The following is a 21,958-nucleotide window of genomic DNA, read 5'->3' on the forward strand; positions in this document are numbered from 1 at the left end:
GCCGCGGAGCTCCTGGGGGACCTTGGTTATTTTTGATCCTTTTGCTTGCAGGGAGCAGGGATTGGATCAAGTAACTGCATCCAGGGGAATGAAGTCATGGAAGATTTGCCGCTGGAGAGAGGCAAGCGTTATCTAGGACCTGGGGTGAGCAACAGTCCGTGCAATGTGGATCAGAGAGGAGGAACCACCACAATGTGAGGGACTGGTCCGGTGAGAAAGGACCACAAATCCCAGTTCTACCACAGCAAAGCCCAGAGTTGCTAATCTGGTTTTTTCGACGCAGACCTGGTCTTTCAGAGCTTCTTTCTCTTCTCTCAGTTTTGTCATTTCAGCCTTGCCAAGTGAGGAGGAAGATCAGCCAATTCCCAGGTAAGTAGTTTTCCTCACTCCCAAGGCTTAATTTCATTTGTCAGAGGGCACTGATAAAATCTCATCTCTTTCTTAGGAAGGGGAAGGAGATCCACCTTAGTTGAGTGCTAATACATACACTGTTTGATCACTCAGTCGTTTGGGTAATACATTTGGAAGGAATACTCTAATTTTAAAGATGTGTCAATAGCCTCACACAAACTAAACACTTGCCCAAGAGTACTCCTAAAGCAAGTAGAATATTACTAAATATTGACTTAGTCAGGATCAGATTCAGAACCCAGATCGGTATGACCCCCAGACTCTTTGACACTATGCTGGTGTTTCCCAAACTTCTCATTCACTTACCACTTAAAGATTTTTGTCATACTTATGTACTACTACTTGTGTTGCTATTCTGATATTTTTAATTTTTTACTTATATTTATTTAAAAATCAAACTTGCCTTCTAAGAAACACCATCTATGAAATTATGCATTTGATGGATGCTCTAATAGCTTTATGTTTATTCTAAGATATATCTAAAAATGTTGATCAATGTACCATGTAAAATCATCTCATGTCTAAAAGATCCAAACTGCATTTTGAGACACAATGCACTGTGTTATGCTCTCGCCTGGATTTTTTCTGCAAAGTAAAGTCCAGGCAATACATCGCAGTCTAAATTGTCCATCCCATGTGTATTGTTTTCTTCTTCTAAATGAATAATTCCACAATTTGCACACACTTCTCCCCCTTTGTGTCTTCTCAGCAACACATTTCACTTGTTTAGGGCTTCTCTGTTCTCAATGTTGTATATAAAACAAATAAAAAGTCCATACTTTTAAAGAGCTTATTCTCTCTTTGGGGAATTAATACATACACATGAAATAATCTAAATCAGTATTATCCAATAGAGCTTTCTGTGATCAGGGAAATGTTCTATATCTGTACCTTATAACGTGGTACCCACTAGCCACATGTAGCTCCTGGAGCACTTGAAATATGCCTAATGCAACTGAGAAAATGAGTTTTAAATTTTACTTAATTTTAATTAAATTTAACCACCTGTGGCTGGTGACTATATCTTGAACAGACCAGGTCTAGGTATTTGAAATAAAATATTTTCAAGGTCAAGTGATTTGGATTTAGTGCCCTCCCCCTGGAAAGGAAAAAAAACCCAAAGTATACATGTTCACTGCCATTTAACTTTAATTTCTTGGTGGAGGGTAAAGATTCTGTCCAGTCTTTAGGGACTACATAGTCCAAATAACATTACTCATTTTGAAACTATCATCGTTTAAGGCACATTTGCAAATGTGCAGCTTCTGTGTTTATTTACTATTGAAGTATACCATTTCAAGGCATCTGTTCTTAAGCTTTTAACATGGGAGTTGGTGCATTCAGCTAATTCATCGCTTATTAGAAAAGCAAGGAGAAACTTGGCTCATAGTTACCTCAATCAGCTTAAATTCTGTGTCAAATTATTTCTTTTCCTGGCACCCAAAGTCAAATACTACTCGACGGATCACACTTTGTTTTCTCTGTATGCAAGGTCAGATATGTGAGTTTAGAAGGAAGGCTTAACAAGAGTATCTTCACAAGATAATTTGCCTAGTTTCTTAAAATTAAAAATACTTGAGACACAAACAGTCAAACACAATGTGTGGTCTTTGTTTCCTGGTTTAAAGAAGAGCTTTGTAAGATGTTTAAGAGCAGTTGGAGAAATTTGAATACATATCAGAGTATTAAGGAATTGTTAATTTTGTAAGATGTGATAATAGCATTGTAGTTAATGCAGGAGAATGTACTTATTTGGAAATACATGCTGAAGCATTTATGTTTGAAGTGTTATGATGTCTGTAATTTACTTTAAAATAGTTTAGCAAAAACAAACAAACACACATGAAAGAAGTAAATACAGCAACATGTCAACAGTTTATCTAGATGGTGTGTATATATGGGTGTTGTATTCTTTTTATTTCTCTGTATGTGTGGAATTTTTTATAGTAAAAAATTGTAAAAAGTACCCGTCCCATGGTAGAGTAGTGAGATGTTAAAGTAGTGAAGCACTTGTGTCAGTGTCTAGCACACAATAACTACACAATAAATATTCACTATTATTTATAGCAAATACAGTGATATTTAATAGTGCTTATTGACAGATACTTTCCATCGTAAGCTAATGTCTTGTGGAGGGAGAAAATAAACTTAGTGGGAAAGACTGGTTTTTATAATGTTAGGATAATTTATAATCAGTAAGGGTAAGACCTTTTTTCTCCTTGCCACTTCCTTAACATTTCTCAAGTATAAAAAGCAACTGCTTTCCATATGTTACCGTAAACATTCTCTCTCATTACTTCAAGCTATACCTTGGTGTTTGATGGACCAATTTGTATTTATCTATAGTTAGTCTTTAAATTTTTCCATACTATGTTCCTGAGAACTACATTTAAAAACAGTCATTGTAGAGATGATTTCTCTCAAGGAACATTTTGGAACTGAGATTTATTTTCCTAGACCAGGACTTTGTATCAAAGGAATTGTAGAAGTGGCCCATGGTAAACTGCCAAACCTTGCTCCAACATTTACAAAGACCTGTATTCACTTAAAATAATGAAATAATGTCCCAAGTCAGTAGACTTTTGAAGTAGAAAAGCAAATCTCAAATCTTTTATATGAAGAAATTGAAGTCAAGGAAGGGGATTTGCTTAAAGTCACATGCAATAGTCATGATTCTTTTTTTTTTTTAAATTAAATTTATTGGGGTGACAATGGTTAGTAAAATTACATAAGATTCAAGTGTACAATTCTGTAATGTATCATTTGTATATCACATTGTGTGTTCATGATTCTTTTTACCTCATTGGAATTTAAGAGTGTTTTTTAGAAATGTTTTATTTGCATAATATATTTATTTAACATGACATGCAGTGTCTAGCCCAATCCAGACCTTTGCCATGGCAGAGACTGGGGAAGAGGAGACGATGGCAGCAGAGGCCTCAGGGTTCTCAGACTTGAGTGACTCAGAGTTTCTGGATCTGGAAGATACCCAAGAGTCAAGTGCTTCACTTAGTAAACCTGGCCCTTCTTCTGAACTCCCTGGGAAGGATGGCATGCTTATAAGCTTACCGCAGTGGAAAAGAGGATTGGATGTCTTACCGCCCATGGAACGATTCCATCTTAAATATTTGAATGTCACTGACCTGTCCACTCAGAACTGGTGTGAACAGCAAATGGTATATGGGAAGGAGCTTCCTGGTTTCTTGTCTCCTGAGAAGGCAGCCGTTTTGGACACTGGTGCCAGCATCCACTTAGCTAGAGAACTAGAAGTTCATGATCTCGTGACTGTCCCCATCACCACAAAAGAAGATGCTTGGGCAGTTAAGTTTCTGAACATATTATCAATGATTCCTACCCTGCAGTCAGAAGGGCGTATCAGAGAGTTTCCAGTGTTTGGAGAAGTGGAGAGTGTGCTTCTTGTCGGAGTGATCGATGAGCTGCACTATACAGCCAAGGGGGAACTGGAACTGGTTGAACTCAAGACACGCAGACGCCCTGTGCTCCCTCTGGAAACTCAGAAGAAAAAAGACTGTTTTCAAGTCAGCCTATACAAATATATCTTTGATGCCATGGTCCAAGGGAAAGTGACCACTGCTAGCCTGCTCCACCATGTAAAATTGCATCCAGAAAAGCCACTGGGAGCTTCAGTGCTGAGGCATGCCCAGCAGGGAGGCTTCTCTGTGAAGTCCTTGGGTGACCTCATGGAGCTGGTCTTCTTGTCTCTGACACTGTCTGACCTTCCAGTTATTGATATTCTGAAGATTGAGTATATCCACCAAGAGACTGCCACTGTGCTGGGAACAGAGACTGTGGCCTTTGAAGAGAAGGAACTAAGAAGCAAAGTGCAGCACTATCTGGCCTACTGGATGGGCCACCGAGAACCTCAAGGGGTTGACATCGAAGAGGCTTGGAAATGCCGGATGTGCAACTATGCAGATATTTGTGAGTGGAGGAAGGACGGGGTCGTGCACAGTGCCACACTAGAGCCACAAGCCAAAAAAGCCAAATAAACACAAGGTATGCTTTCAGGAACTTTTATCCTTCCTGCTCCTGATGTACTCACCAGAGTAAAAGAGGATCACTCACTGATCTTGGCTTTCGTGGAAAGTGTACTTATTTTGATTCTTTTCATATTTCCTCAACTTCTATCCAGCCAAATCCAGGACCAAGGCTCAGGGGTAAGTGGGAGAGATCTAGGATTGTGCTGCACCCGCAGCTTCGCTCTCGGTTGCCAAGAAGACGGATGCTCATCACGACTGGAGCGAAGGTATCCTTCAGCAATCATTGCTTCCCAAGAAGAGTCTCCAGTTTCTGTTAAGTCTCCGTAGTTTTTCTAAGTCAAGTCTTTTGTACATTTTATATAATAAAATGAAACACTGTGCAGATCGGTTAAACTGATTTTTTTTTCATAATCAGCCCTTCTAAGATGACCACTATACATAGTTGTGTGTATGTTATTCCAAGCCTTTAAATACATACATAAACATATTTCTGAAGCAGAATTAGTAGAATGAGCAGACCAAGAATTTTAAATAGGCATAATAAATATGCTTAAAGAAATAAAGGAAATGAAGCAGGAACAAGAAGTCATAAAAAATGAAAATATTAGATATGAAAAATAGAATACGTGAAGTAACGTTTACATTGTACAATCCAGCATTGCCACTCCTAGGTATGAACATACTTTGTAGCCCTTTCACAATAGTGAAACCTAAACCTAGAAACTACCCAGGCTTCCCTCCTCAGAAGAGTGGATGACGTGGTGTAGCAGACAAGACCAATGAGCTGCGCTGACATGCAACAATGTAGGTGAATCTTAACTGCATAATATTAAGTGAAAAGTGAGTCCCCAAAGGTTATCTATCATATGATACCCTTTTTATAAAGTGAAAAACAAAAATATTCTAAGGAAAATGTAAAGATAGTGAAGAGGAATCCCAGTGCATCTTAGAAGGCAGTGGAGCCCTTATCTGTAAACACCACCAAGAGGCCAGAGGAAAGAAGGATGCAGCAGCATCTGGAGGGTAAAGGCTTGTTTATGGAGACACTACTGGAGAATTAGCAGAAGTAGATGGAGGGGGAGAGGAGTTGGCAGGGGTGGAGTTTATTAACTGAAGGCCAAGAGCCAGCAGACCATGGTGAATATTAATGTGACTCCATGTTATACACGAACTGGTGAAACCTGGACATTTTTGGAGATAATAGTAGGTTACCTCTGGAGGCCCTCTGGGCTACACATACTCCTTTCCTAGGGACAATGGGAATCTTGTGATAATAACTCTTCCCATTTATTGAGTGAATGTTATGTGCCAGGTACTGTGCTAAGCACTTTTATAATTAAATCTGCATACATTATCACCGATGAGGGAACAGAGACTTAGGAGGGTTATAAAACTTGCCCAAGATCTCACAGTGTGAAAGTGGTAGACTCCATCCAGTCTAGATATGTCTGCAGTGCTTATGCTCTTAACCATTATGCTGTAAATTTTTCTTGCTGCTGTTAAGCATCATGCACTGTATATTATTCTAGGTCCTAGGAAGTTGGACCTTACAGGATAAACAGTATCAAGCTAATTAATAGTCTTAAAGAAAAGAACTTGCCCATTTTCGTGCAGGGTGTCACACGGGGTCTCTGGTCCCGCTTCCCACATAAGAACGCAGAACATGGTGAGGCCAAAAAGGAACACCCACGGAGCCATAGATAGGGGAGTCATACCACTATAGTCTCTCTGGTGGCTGGGTTGGAGACACAGGAAGCACACAACTGCCAGCACCCCAACAAGGGGTCTTCCTGTACCAGTCTCGCTAACTGCAATCCGCCCTGCTAACTGCAATCCGCTCTTGCTAGCTCAGCTACCGTCTTGCTATCCCCCATTTTTCTGCTAGAGTAGCCACGGCAGTTATATTAGTGGCCAGTGGCTCACTGGTTACAGCTGACGGCCAATTAGCCACAGCTGATGGCCATCCAGTCACAGTTGATGGCCATTTACTACCCGAGTGAGCACTTTTCCACGTGAGGCCGAGAGCCTGGAACTGCACTCCTGGCTGTGTCCCCACACCCAGTTTTCTGTAGCATCATCTTTTTTATACAAGAAGCTTTAAGAAGAGGAAAATGAGAAAAATCGGTTGGTTTTAGTTACCCTGTCTGAATGCAGCAATTCTGTAAATCAGTAATTCCCTGAGCTCTCTTAAAATCCTTATTTTAAGTAAACATCTTCTAGTTATCAGTTTATGGTTTCTCACAAAATAGTTGAGGCATCTGTAGTTGGGATCACCTCAGGATCACAGATTTTTTCCTACAAATACTTCCCTGGTTAGTAGCCTTGGCATGTCTAATAATTTCATCTCTCCTCTGTGAATTCTGCCCAAGGTGTCTGAACCCCAAATTATGGACCTCTTGCATGTTTTTCAGTGAGTGGCTAAATGAAAAGAGACGTCACAACAAAGCTATTTCTTGATGTTTTAAAACTTGCTTCCTGGGCCAGAGAATGGGTTGAATACCTTTATTAGGATTAGGTTCAATTGTTCGTAATAGAAATGTCCAAAACAATAGTGCTTAAACAAAATAGAAATTTATTTCTCTCATGAAAAAAGAACCCAAAATATAGTTAGTCTAGGTCTGATGTGGCACCCCATGGTGTCAGGAGCCCAAGTTTCTTCTCTCTTTCTTCTCTAAGATCAAACAGGTATCTTCCTACTTCATAGTCCAAAATGGCTGCCCAAGCTCCAGTCGCCTATTACACATTCAGCATATGGCTGAAATAGGAAAAGGGCATCATTTTAAGGATGCTCCTAAATTTGCATAACTGCTTCCACTTCTATCCCACTGGCCAAAACTTGGTCACCTGGTCATAGCTACCTGCAAGGGAAGTTGGGATATGTAATTTTTATTCTGGGACTGCATATACCCAGACAAAAACGAGATTCTATGGACAACTGAAAAAAAGGAGAATGGATATTGAGTGACAGCTTGCAATCTCTGCCCCATTGAGATTTTCAGGAACAGAGCCAACAATTTTTGCCTCACCGAGGGCCCTAAACCCTTGGGGAGAAGAGAAAGAGATAAAAATATGTCTTTATGACTTTGAAAATGCCAATAAAGTCGATGGCTACTAATATCAAGTGGGCTGTTAATATTGCCAGGCAATAGTACTTACTACATTTCCTTAATCCATTCACTCTTCCACATTCCTAAATAACATTAGAATCTCAGATGTTATGGATATAAGATGCATCATTATTTTATGTACTACTAAGAAAGAAAACAATGCTGCCAATTAAACTATGGCTTACCATCATTTGTAAGAGAGCAGTTTCACAGATGTTGACATATGAAAAAGTGTGTATTAGAATCAGTGTGATACAGTATTACCATTTCTCTCCTCAGACCTCCAATACCTTCTCCTTATCTTCACTTTCAGCTTCCTAGTTCACTGAGAAAATAGAAGCACTCAGAAAAGGATGTCCTCATTCTCCCACTGCCAAATCTGTCTGCCTATCTGCATCTGTACCTACGAACTCTGCTTCCCCTTTTATTTCAATGGATGAATTGTCCATACTCTTATAACTGATCCTTCTGATTGCATACTGGATTCCATCACTTCTCTCTTCAAGGATTTTCCTCCTGCAACTGTCCTGTCTGTCCTATATTGTCCATTTCTCCCTCTCTACAGTATCATTTTTATTAGGATACAAACATGCCGTAATTTCTTCTATCTTAAAAAAAATTCTGGACCCATAATTCATATGCAAGGACAGCTATATTTTTCAGCCTAAAAAAGCGTAACTGTCTATATTTGCTTTCTCCAATTTCTCTCCACCCACTCTTCCATCCCACTCTTACCAAACTCTTACCAGATTTTATCAGACGTTCACCACTACACCAAAATGCCATGTTTCGACAACTTCCACGTTGCTAAATTCAATGGGCATTTATTGGTTCTCATCCTACTTGACTTATCAGCAGTATTTAACACAGTGGATCACTCCCTCCTTGAAACATTTTCTTCCCTTGATTTTGCAGATCCAAACTCTCCTACTTTTCCATCTACCTCACAGATTATTCCTTCTCAGTTTTCTTTGTTGGGTCCTCTTCATCTCCCAGATCTAAACTACTGTATTGCTACTGTAGAAGAAACTGAACTGAGTAAAGGTAATGTATTCTTTTAGCATACTGCTGATTTAGATTTCCCAGTATTTAAAAATTTGATGTGGGGACAGAGCCAGGAGAGCAGTTTCCAGGCTCTCGGCCTTATGTGGAAAGGTGCTGGCTGGGTTATTACATGGCCATCAGCTGTAACTAGTTGGCCATCAGCTGTCACCGGTTGGCCATTAGCCACTAATTATAACTGCCCATGGCTATGCTAGCAAGCGTGGATTGCAGCTAGCAAGTGAAGTTAGCAAGCGGATTACATTTGCAGATTGTGTTGATCCTGCTTCCTGTGTCTCACCCGGCTACCAGCGAGACAGGCGTGCAGGAAGACCCCTCTTTGGGGTACTGGCGGATGTTTGCCTTTGTGTCTCAACCAGCGCCATTGAGAATATAGTGGTATGACTCCCCTATATAGCTCCGTTGCTCCTTTTTGGCCTCACCATATCCTGCATTCTTGTACAGGGAGTGGGAGCTGAGTCCTTGCATTATATCTAATGTCTATCTTTTTAAGCGAAGATGATATGTACACCTGCGTTTTTTAAATGAACATGGCTCTCAGGGTAGCCCCAGATATACCAACCCAGGAATCTCTCCCAAAAGAGGCAGAAGCATCTGACACATTCCGGAAACGGCTCCATAGGCCTCATGGGAAATGTAGTCTCTGATGGAAGGCCTGCACCGCGGGGGAGCCTGGGAACTCTAGGTGGGAAGTTACTTCCGCACACGCTCAGTGGAGTGGTAGCCGGTATTCTTTCAGTGTCTTGAAACGAGTGCCGCTTAAAGTGAGAGTGGGTGTTGCTCCCAGAGTCTCTGAGAGAGCACTGTAGACTGGTCTAGGACTTACAGCTGGCGCTGGGAGCGTGGCGGTGAACGGCTGGCAGGTATGATTGCGGGACTTGGGGGATTTGGGGGACGTACGGGAAGGGCGGGGAGAAAGACGGACGGGTTTTATTGGCTTACTCAACCGAAAATAAAACTTAACGCGCGCGTGGGGTGACTTTCTGTTTGGGTGTGTGGGTCCTTTCCATTTCTGGACTAGTTCAGAGAAAGTAAGTGCAGGGCTCCGACTGCCACTCAGTGGGTTCCCAGATCCCTGCGGGGCTGGGGCAGGCTCACTTTGCACTCCTGCCCTTGTTGGTAAAGGTCAGTGTGTAGGAGTCTGTGCATCAAACTGCACTTTTCCTGGTTACAGTGTTGTGTCTGCTGGCTCACGGGCGTGAAAGAATTCACGAGTCAGAAATGTAGAAGATTTATTAACGTAAAAGTTGAGTCAGCTGTGCTGAGTCTCCTGGAAACTACTGCCAACTACTGCATCAGTCTTTGTTTGGTCTCAAGTTTTATGTTTTCCTGAAGTTGGGGTGGGGGAAGGTGCGGTAAAGCTGATTATCGCAACCTTTGCATATGTTATGTAGATTTAAGTTAGAGCCTGGGGTGCGGATCCCATTGTGGGGACGGCCCCAGAGAGCAGTTTCCAGGCTCTCGGCCTCACGTGGAGGGGTGCTGGCTCAGGTAGTAGATGGCCGTCAGCTGTAACCATTGAGCCATTGGCCACTAATATAACTGCCGCGGCTACGTTGGGGAGTGGAGTCGAGTGGGTTGGTTGGCAGAAAAGCGGACAGCACGTCGTGTGAATCCAGCCTCCAGTCAGACTATAGTGGTATGACTCCCCTACCTATGGCTCCGTGGGTGTTCCTTTTTGGCCTCACCATATTCTGTGTTCTTGTGTGGGGAGCAGGAGCTGAGACCCCACAGGGTCAGCCCACGACACCATACAGATGCAAAACCTCTCCGTAGTCACTGGGCTAGCACCGGGCCTAAGTACATAGAAACACTGAAACTGCATAGTAAATATGTAGGGAGTAGAATCATTAAGAGGCAAAGAAAAGAAAGCTTTCAAAAAATCTCAAGCTAAATTACACTTATTAATTTGAGTTATACCAGAGATCCAAATCTCAAAAATAGATTTAGTGCCACCATCACAATCCCTCCGTCCCAACAAGAGCACCATTAACCCTTCCAAAGCCTGCAACAGGAAACGTTAAACCATTGCAAAGAACCTAGGAAGAAAGTGTTTCTAGAGAAACTGCTATGCTGTCTTCTTAAGGTATTCTCACAACAATCATCTGAAGTTAACTGTTATCTTCATTTTGTATATGAATTACCTGAAGCTGAGAGAGGCAAAGTTACTTGCCTAGACACAGCTTTGGAAGTGGAAGAGCTGAGATTGAAATCTAGAAATAATCTCCAAATTTCATTCTTTTTGCAACATAGTAAAAAAAAAAGTTGGATTTATTCTTCTTTTGAAATATTTGAGCAATGAATATTGTGTAAATTTCAGTTTGTTGGCATTTTTTAAGGATCTCTAAGTGAATCTGCAGATCTTCCAGCAAAGACTGTGTAAGTAAAGCTGTGAGTCTCTCTTGTACATTTTAGCCTTTCTAGGGCCCAGGTACTGCTGGCTGGAGTTTGAAAAAGCCAGATTTTGCGCTCTTAGGAGATGGTGAGTTGAGAGTGAGAGAGAGAGGGAAGGAGGAAGTGAGGGAGGGAGGGAGAATGGGAGTCTAAACTGAAAGTTCCAGTTTAAAAAAAAAAAATTGTTCCCAGGTCTCTGGATCTAGCCTTCTCAAGGAAGTCCAACCTGATTTGAGATCTCTTACCCCAGCTTCAGAGTAGAGACCAGAAAATCAGGAAGGAATGACTGCCAGAGATCCTGAGCTTCAGAGACCAGGCTTTTAATTAGTCTTTTAAATAATTTATTATTTTCTTAGGATAAATTTCTGGGAGAAAAAAAAAATGTTTCAGGTTCAGAGGTTAACAACTTGCTGTTCAATCAGTAGGACAGAAATATACAACATCCATATATTCATAACAGAATCACAAGTAGAGATTGGTGCTTATAAATAGGGGCTTTTCTGACGTGCTAGAAACATTCTTCCACTAGATGGCATTCTCTGAGGCTGCAGTGTGGGTATGTCTGTTCTGATAGAGCAGGGTTCTACATTGCAGACCTGCCTGGTTTTTCATGTCTTTCTGTTCTCTTCCCATTTCTACTTTCATAGATCTCCGTGCAAGAGTTGCAGAAATGATCAACTTCCAGGTAAGGGATCTATTTATTCAATCATTTAAATTTTTGAGAAAAAAATCCATATAAAAAAGAAATGCATAGTGTGGAGAATGTAGATTGACTAGATTAGGTCCAAAAGGAAATTTGGAAAATTGATATGTTAATATTCATATTACAGGGTGTACACATAGTTGAAATAAATTTGCGTTGTATAGGTGTACCCGATCTCTCCAACGATTATAGAAAGTGGATAGCCAACCAGTTGAAGTATTGTGTGAGGATAAAGCAAAACAGTTCCCAGACAAGTAAAGTTTTTCCTGGCAGTATTCTCTGAAGAAAATATCTTATAATGGGCTTTCATAGAGATAATGTTAAGAATAGCACGCACAGCAAGGACCCTGTGATAAATATAACATCAGATTTCCTACGACTTTCTTAGCGTGTTCCCTAGAATAAATAGACAACACAGTGCCAAGCAGCATTGTATGGACTCAATTTGTAAGTCTAGGCCCGTAGCCTTTTTAATGTTCATCTGGATCCAAAAGTAAACTTTGTACCTTTTCCAGGGTCTGCAGCTATTCTTGAGCATTTACTCTTCCATGTACATTTTATAATCAGGTTGTCAAGGTCCATAAAGGAGTGTGTGATGGGTATTTTTTTTATTGTGATTGCATTACACTTTTAGATTAATTTGGAGAGAATAATTTTTCAATAAGGAGTCCTCCACATATTTAATTTTTCTTATAGGTCCTTCGTTACTGTTTTATAGTTTTATTATTGTAATTCTTGTATATTTTTTGTAACATTTATTCTTACATGTGGTTAAAGTTGCTATTGAGGATGGTATAGATATTTTTTCTTTTGTTTTTTTATTGGCTATTCTGGTATATAAGAAAGTATGGATTAATCTATTTGACCTTACAGTCATGTGTCGCTTTACAACTGAGAAATGCGTCATTAGGTGATTTTTGTCACTGTGTGAACATCATAGAGAGCACTTACACAAACCTACATGGTACAGCCCACCACACACCTCGCTAGATGTCCTAGGCTACAAGTCTGTACAGCACGTTACTGTATAAAATAACACGAGATTAAACCAAGCACAAGAGAAAATGGTTTAATCAAGAGGTGCTATAAACAGGGGCGGTCAGATGGCTCAGTTGGTTAGAGCGTGAGCTCTCAACAACAAGGTTGCCGGTTCAATTCCCGCATGAGATGGTGGGCTGTGCCCTCTGCAACTAGAGACTGAAAACGGTGACTGGACTTGGAGCTGAGCTGCGTCCTCCACAACTAGACTGAAGGACAACGACTTGGAGCTGATGGGCCCTGGAGAAACACACTGTTCCCCAATATTCCCCAATAATAAAAAAAAAAAAGATACTGTAAACAAAATATGAGAGGCTGCTTTTTTTCCTAATAAGTAGAAAGTACACGCTAAAATAACGATTAAAAAGTAGTTTATTACTTTTACCATAGTAGTTTATTATCATTGTCAGGTATTATGTATTGTACATAATTATATGTGCTATATCTTTGTATGACCAGCAGCACAGTAGTTTGTTTATATCAGCAGCATCACAAACATGAGTAATGTCTTGCAGTACGACTTCATGATGGCTACAGTGTCACTATGCGAAAGGAATTTTCCAGCTACGTTATCATCTTATGGGGTCACCATTGTCTGTGTTGTCAGTTGTTGACTGAAACATCGTTATGCAGCACACGACTGTATGTCAACTTAGAGAACACTTACTAAGTCAAGAGGTTTTTAGTTGATTCTTAGATTTTCCAGTTAGGCAGTCATATACTCTTCAAATGGAGTTTTTCCCTAACTGCTCAATCTGTACGTCTCCATTTTTTTTCTCTTATTGCAATGGACAGGACTTCTAGTAACTATTTTATAATTTTGAAAGTAATTGCTAGCCAAATCTTTTTGTTCCATTTTTAATGGGAATGCTTCCAGTGTTTCACTGTTTCGTCTTGTATTCTAGTAGTTGTTTCTGTTTTTCATCAAAGTGAGGATTTTTAGCTTATGAAGATTGTTTTTGTAAATTGGGAACTTTTCTCATATCCTTTTTTTAATACCTGTCAATAAGAATCATATTTTGTCTTCTTTAATATAGCAGTTTAAGAATTTCTAATAACATTTCCCAATATTGAACCTATCTTATTTACAAAAACAGGAGGCCAACCCATGGGTTGCACTTTGCTCACCCCCACTCTATTTGGTGTTAAGAATCTCTGTGATGGACATTTGGCCACATGCCTTTTTTATTTCAGTTTAAATTAATTAAACATGATTCTGGCTTTATGGTTGAGAGGATATATTTTGTGATGTTAAAAAATTCCACATCTTCCTATTTTATTATGTTTATGTGAGTCTGGTATGTTAACATTATAGCCCCTAGAACATCTTACTGCATTTACATGTTTACTTTGTAGTGTCTTATAGAATGTAAGATCTCTGAGGCAGTGATAATTTTATTCTTTTTTGCATCACTAGTATAGTATCTGATCGGACCTCATTAAATATTTTATGAGTGAATGAAGAACATATAAGCAGTATTTTAAAATACTTTTATTGATACATAATGTGCATATTACAAATTGACCTGTTTAAAGTATATACAATTCAGTGGTTTTGGTATATTTTTGGAATTGCGAAACCATCACCACTATCTAATTTCAGGACATTTTCATTACCTTCAAAAGAAACCCCATACCCATTAGAGGCCACTCCCCATTTTTCCCTTCCCCTAGCCCTAATTTACTTAGTGTTTCTATGGATTTGCCTATTCTGAACGTATTATACAAATGGAACCATACACTATGTGATCTTTTGTGACTGGCTGCTTTCACCCGGCACAATATTTTCATCTATGTTGTAGATTCCTTTTTATTGCTGAACGATATTGCATCATATGGATGTATGGTACCACATTTTGTTTATATGTTCATCAGTTGATGGATACCTATATTGGTTCCACTTTTTGGCTATTATTATTTTCTGCTATGAACATGTGTTTTCAATGCTCTTGGGTATGAACCTATGAAGAATTGTTGGGTCATATGCTAACTCTATGTTTATCATTTCGGACCTGCCGAAATGTTTTCTGCAGTTGCTGCACAATTTTACAATCCTACCAGTAACGTCCGAGAGTTCCAGTTTCTCCACATCCTTGCTAATACTTGTCATTGTCTGTGTTTTATTTTAGCCATCCTAGTGGCTGTGAAGTGAAATCTCATTGTGGTTTCGATTTGCATTTTACTAATGACTAATGATGTTGAGCATCTTTTCATGTATCAATGGACTGTATATGTCTTTGGAGAAATGTCTGTGCAAATCTTTTGCGTATTTTTAAATTGAGTTGTCTCTTTATTGTTGTATTATGAGTTCTTTTTATATTCTAGATACAAATCTCTTATCAGTTATATGATTTGCAACTATTTCTTCCCATTCTGTGTGTTGTCTTTTCACTTTCTTGATGGTGTCCTTTGAAGCACAAAAATTTTAACTTTTGATGAATTCCAGTTTATCTATTTTTCCCTCTGTCACTTACACTTTTTTCTGTCATCTAAGAAACCACTGCCTAATCCAAGGTCACAAAGATTTACTCCTATGTTTTCTTCTAAGGATCTTATAGCTTTAGTTCTTACATTTAGAACTAAATCTGACCCATTTTAAGCTCATTTTTTTATATGATGTGAGGTGTGTGTGGGAGAGGGTCCCAACTTCATTATTTTGCATGTGGATATTCAGTTTGTTAAAAAGACTGTACTTTTCCCCCATTAAATTGTCCTGGCTGGAAACCCCCACCTGTGCCCCGGCTGCTCTGACTGGCCTCCCCCAGCCCACGGGGCCTCTCAAGTCTAATGCCCCCACAGCTCCCACTACCCAACAGGGAGTGTCGCCCCCACACAGGAGCACCTACTGTGTGTGCATCAGGAACTAGGGACAAGTGTGGGCAAGGGTGGACATGGCCTGTTGAATATTTGTAATATGATTTGTGTTTCTATCACAAAGTACATTTTTGAATCAAACATACAGTTATACCTTTCTGAAAACTGCGCAATAAACACGATATCACCGTAAGAGGCTGCCATGATTCTCTTGCAAGTCCCCAAATGATGCGTACTTTAGTTTGAAGATCAATGTGCTGTTACAGGGCTCAGTGACATTCCAGGATGTGGTTGTGGACTTCACCCCAGAGGAGTGGCAGCTGCTGGACTGTGATCAGAGAACCTTGTATTGGGATGTGATGTTGGAGAACTTTAGAAACCTCATCTCAGTGGGTAAGGACAGTGGGTGGTAACTTTTCAGTGTAACTCAGAATGTGTGAATAGTGCCCTTTCTTGAAAACTTAAGAAAGCTGTGAACATTCTGAAGCTTTAGTAAGTTTGGCCCTGAATTTTAATGACCAGAGATTTTTACTCTCTTTTGGGGGTCAGATAGTCTGCGTATGCTTCTACCTTCCAAATGGAGGAGAAGGGTCTTTCTGTTCTAAAGACTGTTTGTCATCCTTTACAGGCCCTGAGACTCAAGGAGGCAGACCTGAGTTGTGAGGTAGTTGTTTGTCCTTAGCACCTTGTTCCCAGTTCTGTGTTGTTTCCCATGAACAGGGGGTCCAGTTACCAAAACAAAAGTGATCTTCAAGGTGCAGCAAGGACAAGAGCCACACATGGTGGAGGGAGAAAATCCACATTGGAGCCATACAGGTGAGAGAGCGGAACCAGGGCGAGGGGAATCCTTGGAGTGGAGATGCCAGTTGGGCAGTGAGGGACAGGCACCTTTGAAATACTTTCCAGGAAGCATCTCTTAAAAGCCACACACCTTTGGAAGTGACTGGGTCCACTTGACATAACACCATCATATCCCCAAATGACACCTTGACTGTCACTCTTCCCACATAGCTGCTCATTCTCTTTGCTCCTGTCTTGTATGAAGGAATGTCGCTCTCCTTTCTACTCTGGCTCCTTGCAAGGCCTGCTTCCTGGTCCTTGCTTTGTTCTCTTAATTCCTAAAATCCTCATTTCCCTTTCCTCCCCATGTGTTCTCAGATCTTTTCCATACATTTAGTTCTTAGAGTGCAGTCAGATTGTATGGATTTGAAGTCTCACTCCCCAATCACTGTCTAACCTAATTACTTTGTAGCACAATTTTATTTATAAAAGAGGGATAATATTAATCCTTACCTCAGGTTTCTTTGTAAAGATAATATGAGGTAATGCATGCAAAATCCTTTAAATAGTTGGCAGATAGTAAGTGTTCAGCATATGTTAGATGTTTTTATGTCAAAACTTTCAGTTACAATATGCTCTAAGTATTTTCCTTTTTAAATAACTCATTCCTTTTCTTGCATCATATATCCCATCTGTGTACCCCACCTTGTTCATCTTTAGTCTCAGTGCTAACTTGGAGTATCTACCTTCTAGTGCATCTTTCTGCTTCACATGGTAATTCTGATTATCTAGTGGAAATTCTCTTCCAGCTTTGAGTTGGTTCCTTGCTAATACACCCTCACCCTTTCTTACTGTTTACTCACCTTTTGCTTTTTGCCTTCTCTGTCATCTTCTGGACTTTTCTCCACAGTGACTCCCTCAGAAAGTTCATCACTCTGAAGACCAGAGTCATTTATGATGGCTTTATGCCATCTTTAGCATCTTTGCCAACTCTCCATCCCCCTAATTTTACCCCACCTGGCCTTATTTTCTCCGTTGTTTTTTTTTTCATAGTAGCCAATGTTCTGCAACCTTCACCATTATCTTTATATTACAGTAAAGGATAATGAGTGGCCTGCTGCTTTGCAGTCTCAAAATTACTGTGGTAACCATTTGTTTTTTTCTCTCTCAAGAGTTTCTCCTTAAGTACTATTGTAACTTATTGCCTGTGATTTCAACTATTAGCTTATCCAGGTCTGATTCAGAATAAAATTTTCCCTTTCCACAGAGCCCACAAAAGAAATATGTTTCATATAATTAAGATACCAATTAAGTGTACTTTAGATTTCTTGTGACTCCAACTGCTAATGACAGAAACCAAATGAATTTTAACTCCTGATATGGTGTCTAGGCTATTTACATTCCTATATTGCCAAATCTTTCCCATTTTCTGGTTTGTCTTAGATGTTCTTGCAAAATTATCCAAACTATTTCATTTTTCTTATTCTCCTGACAAAAAAACATGAATTATTCCTTTATAACCTGTTTTGTTATATTTAAATGGCTTTTGCAGCCCTCTGTAATGTGATCCATTTGGTTCATCCAGAATTGTCCATCTTTTCCCTATTCCATGGCACTTGGATTCTTTAGCATCTTCTGTACACAGTTTTCTTCTCTGCATCAGTCCTTTTGATTCTGGTGGGCTCCACCTAACTAAAACCAGCATGCTATTAAATCTGAGTTCAGTTTTCTCCTCTTTCCTGGTAACTCCAGCCTAGATTAATCTCTCCCTTCTTTGAACTCCCATCCCAATTGTAGTATAGCTCTATCATAAAAACTTGACAAATACTCTTGTTGTTTTTTTTTTTTAACGCTATGGCTTTTAAGGTATGTTTTCTCATGATAATACCCTGAAGAGAAAAGCCTATATTATTTTTTCCTTTACACTGTTGTGGAGCATGTAACGGGCATTCAGTGAACATTTCGTTAATTCATTGTTGTAAAGTCAAGCATTGTGGCGATGTTTCTTATTCTTTATTCAACAAGGCTTTTTGTTGTTTCCTGAGAAGGAGTCAGAGAAAGCAAAACAACCCATTACCCTTTTCCCGGTGTGTAAATCATAGTTGAAAAGGCAAAACATAGCCATAAAATATTTTAAGAGTTGACAAGTGTGGAATGTTTGTTCAGTGCATAATAACATTGCGGTTTTGTTCTAGTTAATTGTCAAAATGCATGGCTCAGGCAGCCGTGGTGACTATCTTAGAAGTTCAGGGAAAATGGAGCTTAAAGTTGAAAGCATGCAAGCATTAGAAGAGTAATTTTTGAGTTCATGGAACAATGGCTCCTCCCTAAAGATATCTAAGTAATAGATAGGATGAGAGAGGATGAGGGAGGCCAAGTGACAGTGGGGAAGGAGCATGAGCAAAAGATTGCAGTTATTCAGAGTCTAGAATCCTTGGAACAGAAGGTATTTGTTCAGGACTAGAGGAATGCATGCTTGGATACATGAGTGAATTCATTATATTGTGTAGTTTGTTCACCAGGCTTACTACCCTGGATTTTTCAGTTAGTTACTGTTGGTTGAGGTTACTTACACACAGGATGCTGCTTCCCATTGGTTGAAGTAGAGAGAAAAGAAGACAGAGATCAAATACCCATTCCTATATACCCACCAATACCCACTCTATAAAGAAATATGTCCTAATGTCTCTAGCCCACTTCTCAGTCCAGCTCCTAAGAGAAAGATAAGGTATAGAGCAAGAGGCTAAGGGTTTTGTGCTAACACTCCACATGGAAGGAAACTCAAGGGAATTATAACCACCTCTTCCTACTTTTTTCTTTTTTTAAATGGAGCAATGTATTTGGGATTTATAGTTTTGAGCACAGATGTGAAAAACTGACTTTAGGAGCAAGACAGCTTCCTGGGAATTAGTTTCTTAGGCAGATTGACAGAGGATGTGAAAACAGTACTTGTCAAATACAAAAAGGACAAATAGTTGTCATATTTGTCCTATAGAAACCCAACCAGAATAAAAATGATAGTAAGCAGACAGCATCTGCCTGGACTAAGGAGGATTTAACCCTTGAATGACCTGCTGGACATTTGTGTTCCTGGGGTACAAGAAAGTACATGTAAGAATGAATCCCTGCTGTGGTAGAATTGAAACCCTGTCTACAGATATGTCTCAGCTGTGGTTTGGGTGGAGTTAGAGGACTGGAGATACAAGAATGTTCCTGAAGGAAACTGACATTGTGTCAGGTGATTAAGAGGAAAAAGATCGATGAATGAGGGAAATAGGGAGCTAGCCTCACAAGGTAATCTAGAAATTAGGTAGCGAGGATTCTCATTCTGATCTGCCTTCTTCAACTAGTTTTTCCTCGGATATTTTTCCTTAACCCCGTGTCTTGTTTCGCTGGTTACCCTGTCTATTAATCTCCATAATGTACTCGTTTTATGAACTAACCTCGCACCTTTGATGAGCAACCTTTGACTTCCTTTGTACCCAATCGCTGTACCTTGTGCCAATATTACTGTCTTTCCATAAGTTAGAGCTAAGCCACCTGTTCTCATGATTGTCATTTTATCTGCTCCCGTTTCCTCTTCAGTTTTATTCTTAAAGCTCAGGAGCAAGGCAAATACAGGATTTGTTTCAAAATGAGACTAGATTTGAAGTCATGTAAGATTGTCTCTTTAACTGTTGATGGAAAAATTAACTAGGAATGTTTTATTGTACTCCTTTTTAGAAGCTGAGTGCCCACTTGATGAAACAGAGAAGCACCAGGAAAGCAAAGACAATTTTTTTAATTCAGTTTTGTTCATGTTCAACAAAATTCTGACTGTGGAGAGACTCCATGGTTATAATATGAGCACAAGTCTTAATCCCACAAGAAAAAAATCATATAAATGCAAATCATATGAGAAGAGTTTGCAACCTACTTTAGACTTACTTAATTATAACAGATGTTATACTGGAGAAAACCCTTATGAATGCAAGCAATGTGGGAAAGCCTTCAAAAAGAAATTTCACTTCATTAGACATGAAAAAAATCATACAAGGAAAAAACCCTTTGAATGCAATGACTGTGCGAAAGCCTATAGCAGTAAGGCACACTTTGCAACTCATCAGAAAATTCATAATGGAGAGAGACCCTTTGTGTGCAATGATTGTGGGAAAGCTTTTATGTATAAAGCACATCTTGTGGTCCACCAGAGACTTCACACCGGAGAGAAACCTTATGAATGCAGTCAGTGCGGGAAATCATTCACTTGGCATTCCTCTTTTAATCAACATGTGAAATCGCATACACTGGAGAACTCTTTTGAATGTAAGGAATGTGGGAAAACCTTCAAGTATAATTCATCCCTTTCTAAACATTCTAGATTTCATACCGGAGAGAAACCTTACCGATGTATCGTATGTGGCAAAGCTTTTGGCAACACATCTGTGCTTGTTACCCATCAAAGAATTCACACAGGAGAGAAACCTTACGGATGTATTAAATGTGGCAAAGCCTTCATCAAAAAGTCTCATCTCCTTAGACATCAGATAACTCATACAGGAGAAAAGCCCTATGAATGTAACAAATGTAGGAAAGCATTTTCGCAGAAGTCACATCTTATTGTACATCAGAAAATTCATACATAATACTTTATGAATATGAGAAAGCCTTAGGTATTAAATAAATCTTAGCAGGGAATTCATGATGAGGTGAAATCCACAAATTTGAATGGATTTCAAATTTGAGTGGATTCCCATAAAAAGGTAATGCCAATCATGTTTTGGAAGCGATAATAAAGTTTCCATAGAAAAGATCACAGAAAACTTGAATTATAAATAATAGAGGATAGAGCTTGGAAAGCAAGCATAAATTAAATAGGGAATAAGTGAAAACCACATTTATCATCCCTGATTTTTTATTTTTATAACAAGTTATACATTTATGCAAGTGTGAGCATAAAATGTTTATACATTACGTTAAATTACATAAAGTTTTTGCAGTAAATATCACCATTTTTTCCTAACATGCAAGTGAAAAAAAGGATTTAATAAGTAATATGAATTGCAGTAATATTTTCATCTGTTTGCTGGCACTTTTAAAGGGCATGACAGTGTTACTGAATCTCAGAGTCTCCTCTTTAATTAAAAAATTTGTTATACAGATATTTTCCTATGTATGTAAACACCAAGACAAAAATAACAAGATACCTGTTGAGAGGGCAACAGCAATTATATTCTGTATTACAAGTATTCAGTTGAAAAGTATTTAAATAAATATGTAAATAAAACATTTGCATTCAAAAATTCCTGTTCTTTTTCATTGGTGCATCTACATAAGATGTAAGCCCAGTTCAAGTAGTGTTTAACTAAGGTATCATCTGTATGTAATTTTAATAAAGTAGGGTGTCATGATACCTTGCAACTTCCGAAGAGCTAGTTTTGGTAGTTTGTTGTAAGATTTTTGTATTTTTTTGTAAGAAGTTGATACAGGTTTAGCTCCTAGGGGTGCCTGGAATATTCTATATAACAGCATAGGCGGCTTTAATGAAGTTGAAAAGAGCAAGTTTTTCTGCTTAGCAGCTTTGCTTTGGAATGTGAATTTTGTTAAGTCCCACGTATTCCCTTAAAAGGATGAACTATCCATTGTTTAAGCTAAAGTTTTTATTGCTG

At 39.2% G+C, this 21,958-nt stretch overlaps 2 protein-coding genes across 8 annotated transcripts; both read left to right on the forward strand.

Annotated features, from left to right (window-relative positions):
* The first annotated feature begins 237 nt into the window (after window positions 1-237).
* Window positions 238-4,792, forward strand: EXO5 (exonuclease 5). Its single transcript, XM_033114639.1, has 2 exons — window positions 238-369; window positions 3,283-4,792. Exon 2 carries the CDS (start codon window positions 3,309-3,311, stop codon window positions 4,419-4,421), a length of 1,113 nt encoding a protein of 370 aa, XP_032970530.1. The 5' UTR covers window positions 238-369; window positions 3,283-3,308; the 3' UTR covers window positions 4,422-4,792.
* Window positions 238-21,524, forward strand: ZNF684 (zinc finger protein 684). 7 transcript variants are annotated; one of them, XM_033114634.1, is made up of 6 exons: window positions 9,282-9,444; window positions 10,921-10,960; window positions 11,623-11,660; window positions 15,797-15,923; window positions 16,251-16,346; window positions 20,034-21,524. In XM_033114634.1, the coding sequence occupies exons 3-6, from the start codon at window positions 11,646-11,648 to the stop codon at window positions 20,933-20,935; spliced, it is 1,140 nt and encodes a 379-aa protein (XP_032970525.1). In that variant the 5' UTR covers window positions 9,282-9,444; window positions 10,921-10,960; window positions 11,623-11,645; the 3' UTR covers window positions 20,936-21,524. The 7 variants fall into 7 exon arrangements, with proteins under 7 accessions (XP_032970523.1, XP_032970525.1, XP_032970524.1 ...); XM_033114635.1 differs by lacking the exon at window positions 9,282-9,444 and adding an exon at window positions 10,269-10,667; XM_033114632.1 differs by lacking the exons at window positions 9,282-9,444; window positions 10,921-10,960 and adding an exon at window positions 238-369.
* Window positions 21,525-21,958: the final 434 nt, after the last annotated feature.

This window comes from Rhinolophus ferrumequinum, chromosome 9 (genome assembly GCF_004115265.2).
Source record: "Rhinolophus ferrumequinum isolate MPI-CBG mRhiFer1 chromosome 9, mRhiFer1_v1.p, whole genome shotgun sequence".
Taxonomy (NCBI): domain Eukaryota; kingdom Metazoa; phylum Chordata; class Mammalia; order Chiroptera; family Rhinolophidae; genus Rhinolophus; species Rhinolophus ferrumequinum.

Coding starts and splice junctions, on each gene's coding strand:
- EXO5 (XM_033114639.1), top strand. CDS start 3,309: ATGGCAGAGACTGGGGAAGAGGAGACGATGGCAGCAGAGGCCTCAGGG.
- ZNF684 (XM_033114632.1), top strand. Junction 15,924..16,250: donor TAGAAACCTCATCTCAGTGG/GTAAGGACAGTG, acceptor TCCCATGAACAG/GGGGTCCAGTTACCAAAACA. Junction 16,347..20,033: donor TCCACATTGGAGCCATACAG/GTGAGAGAGCGG, acceptor ACTCCTTTTTAG/AAGCTGAGTGCCCACTTGAT.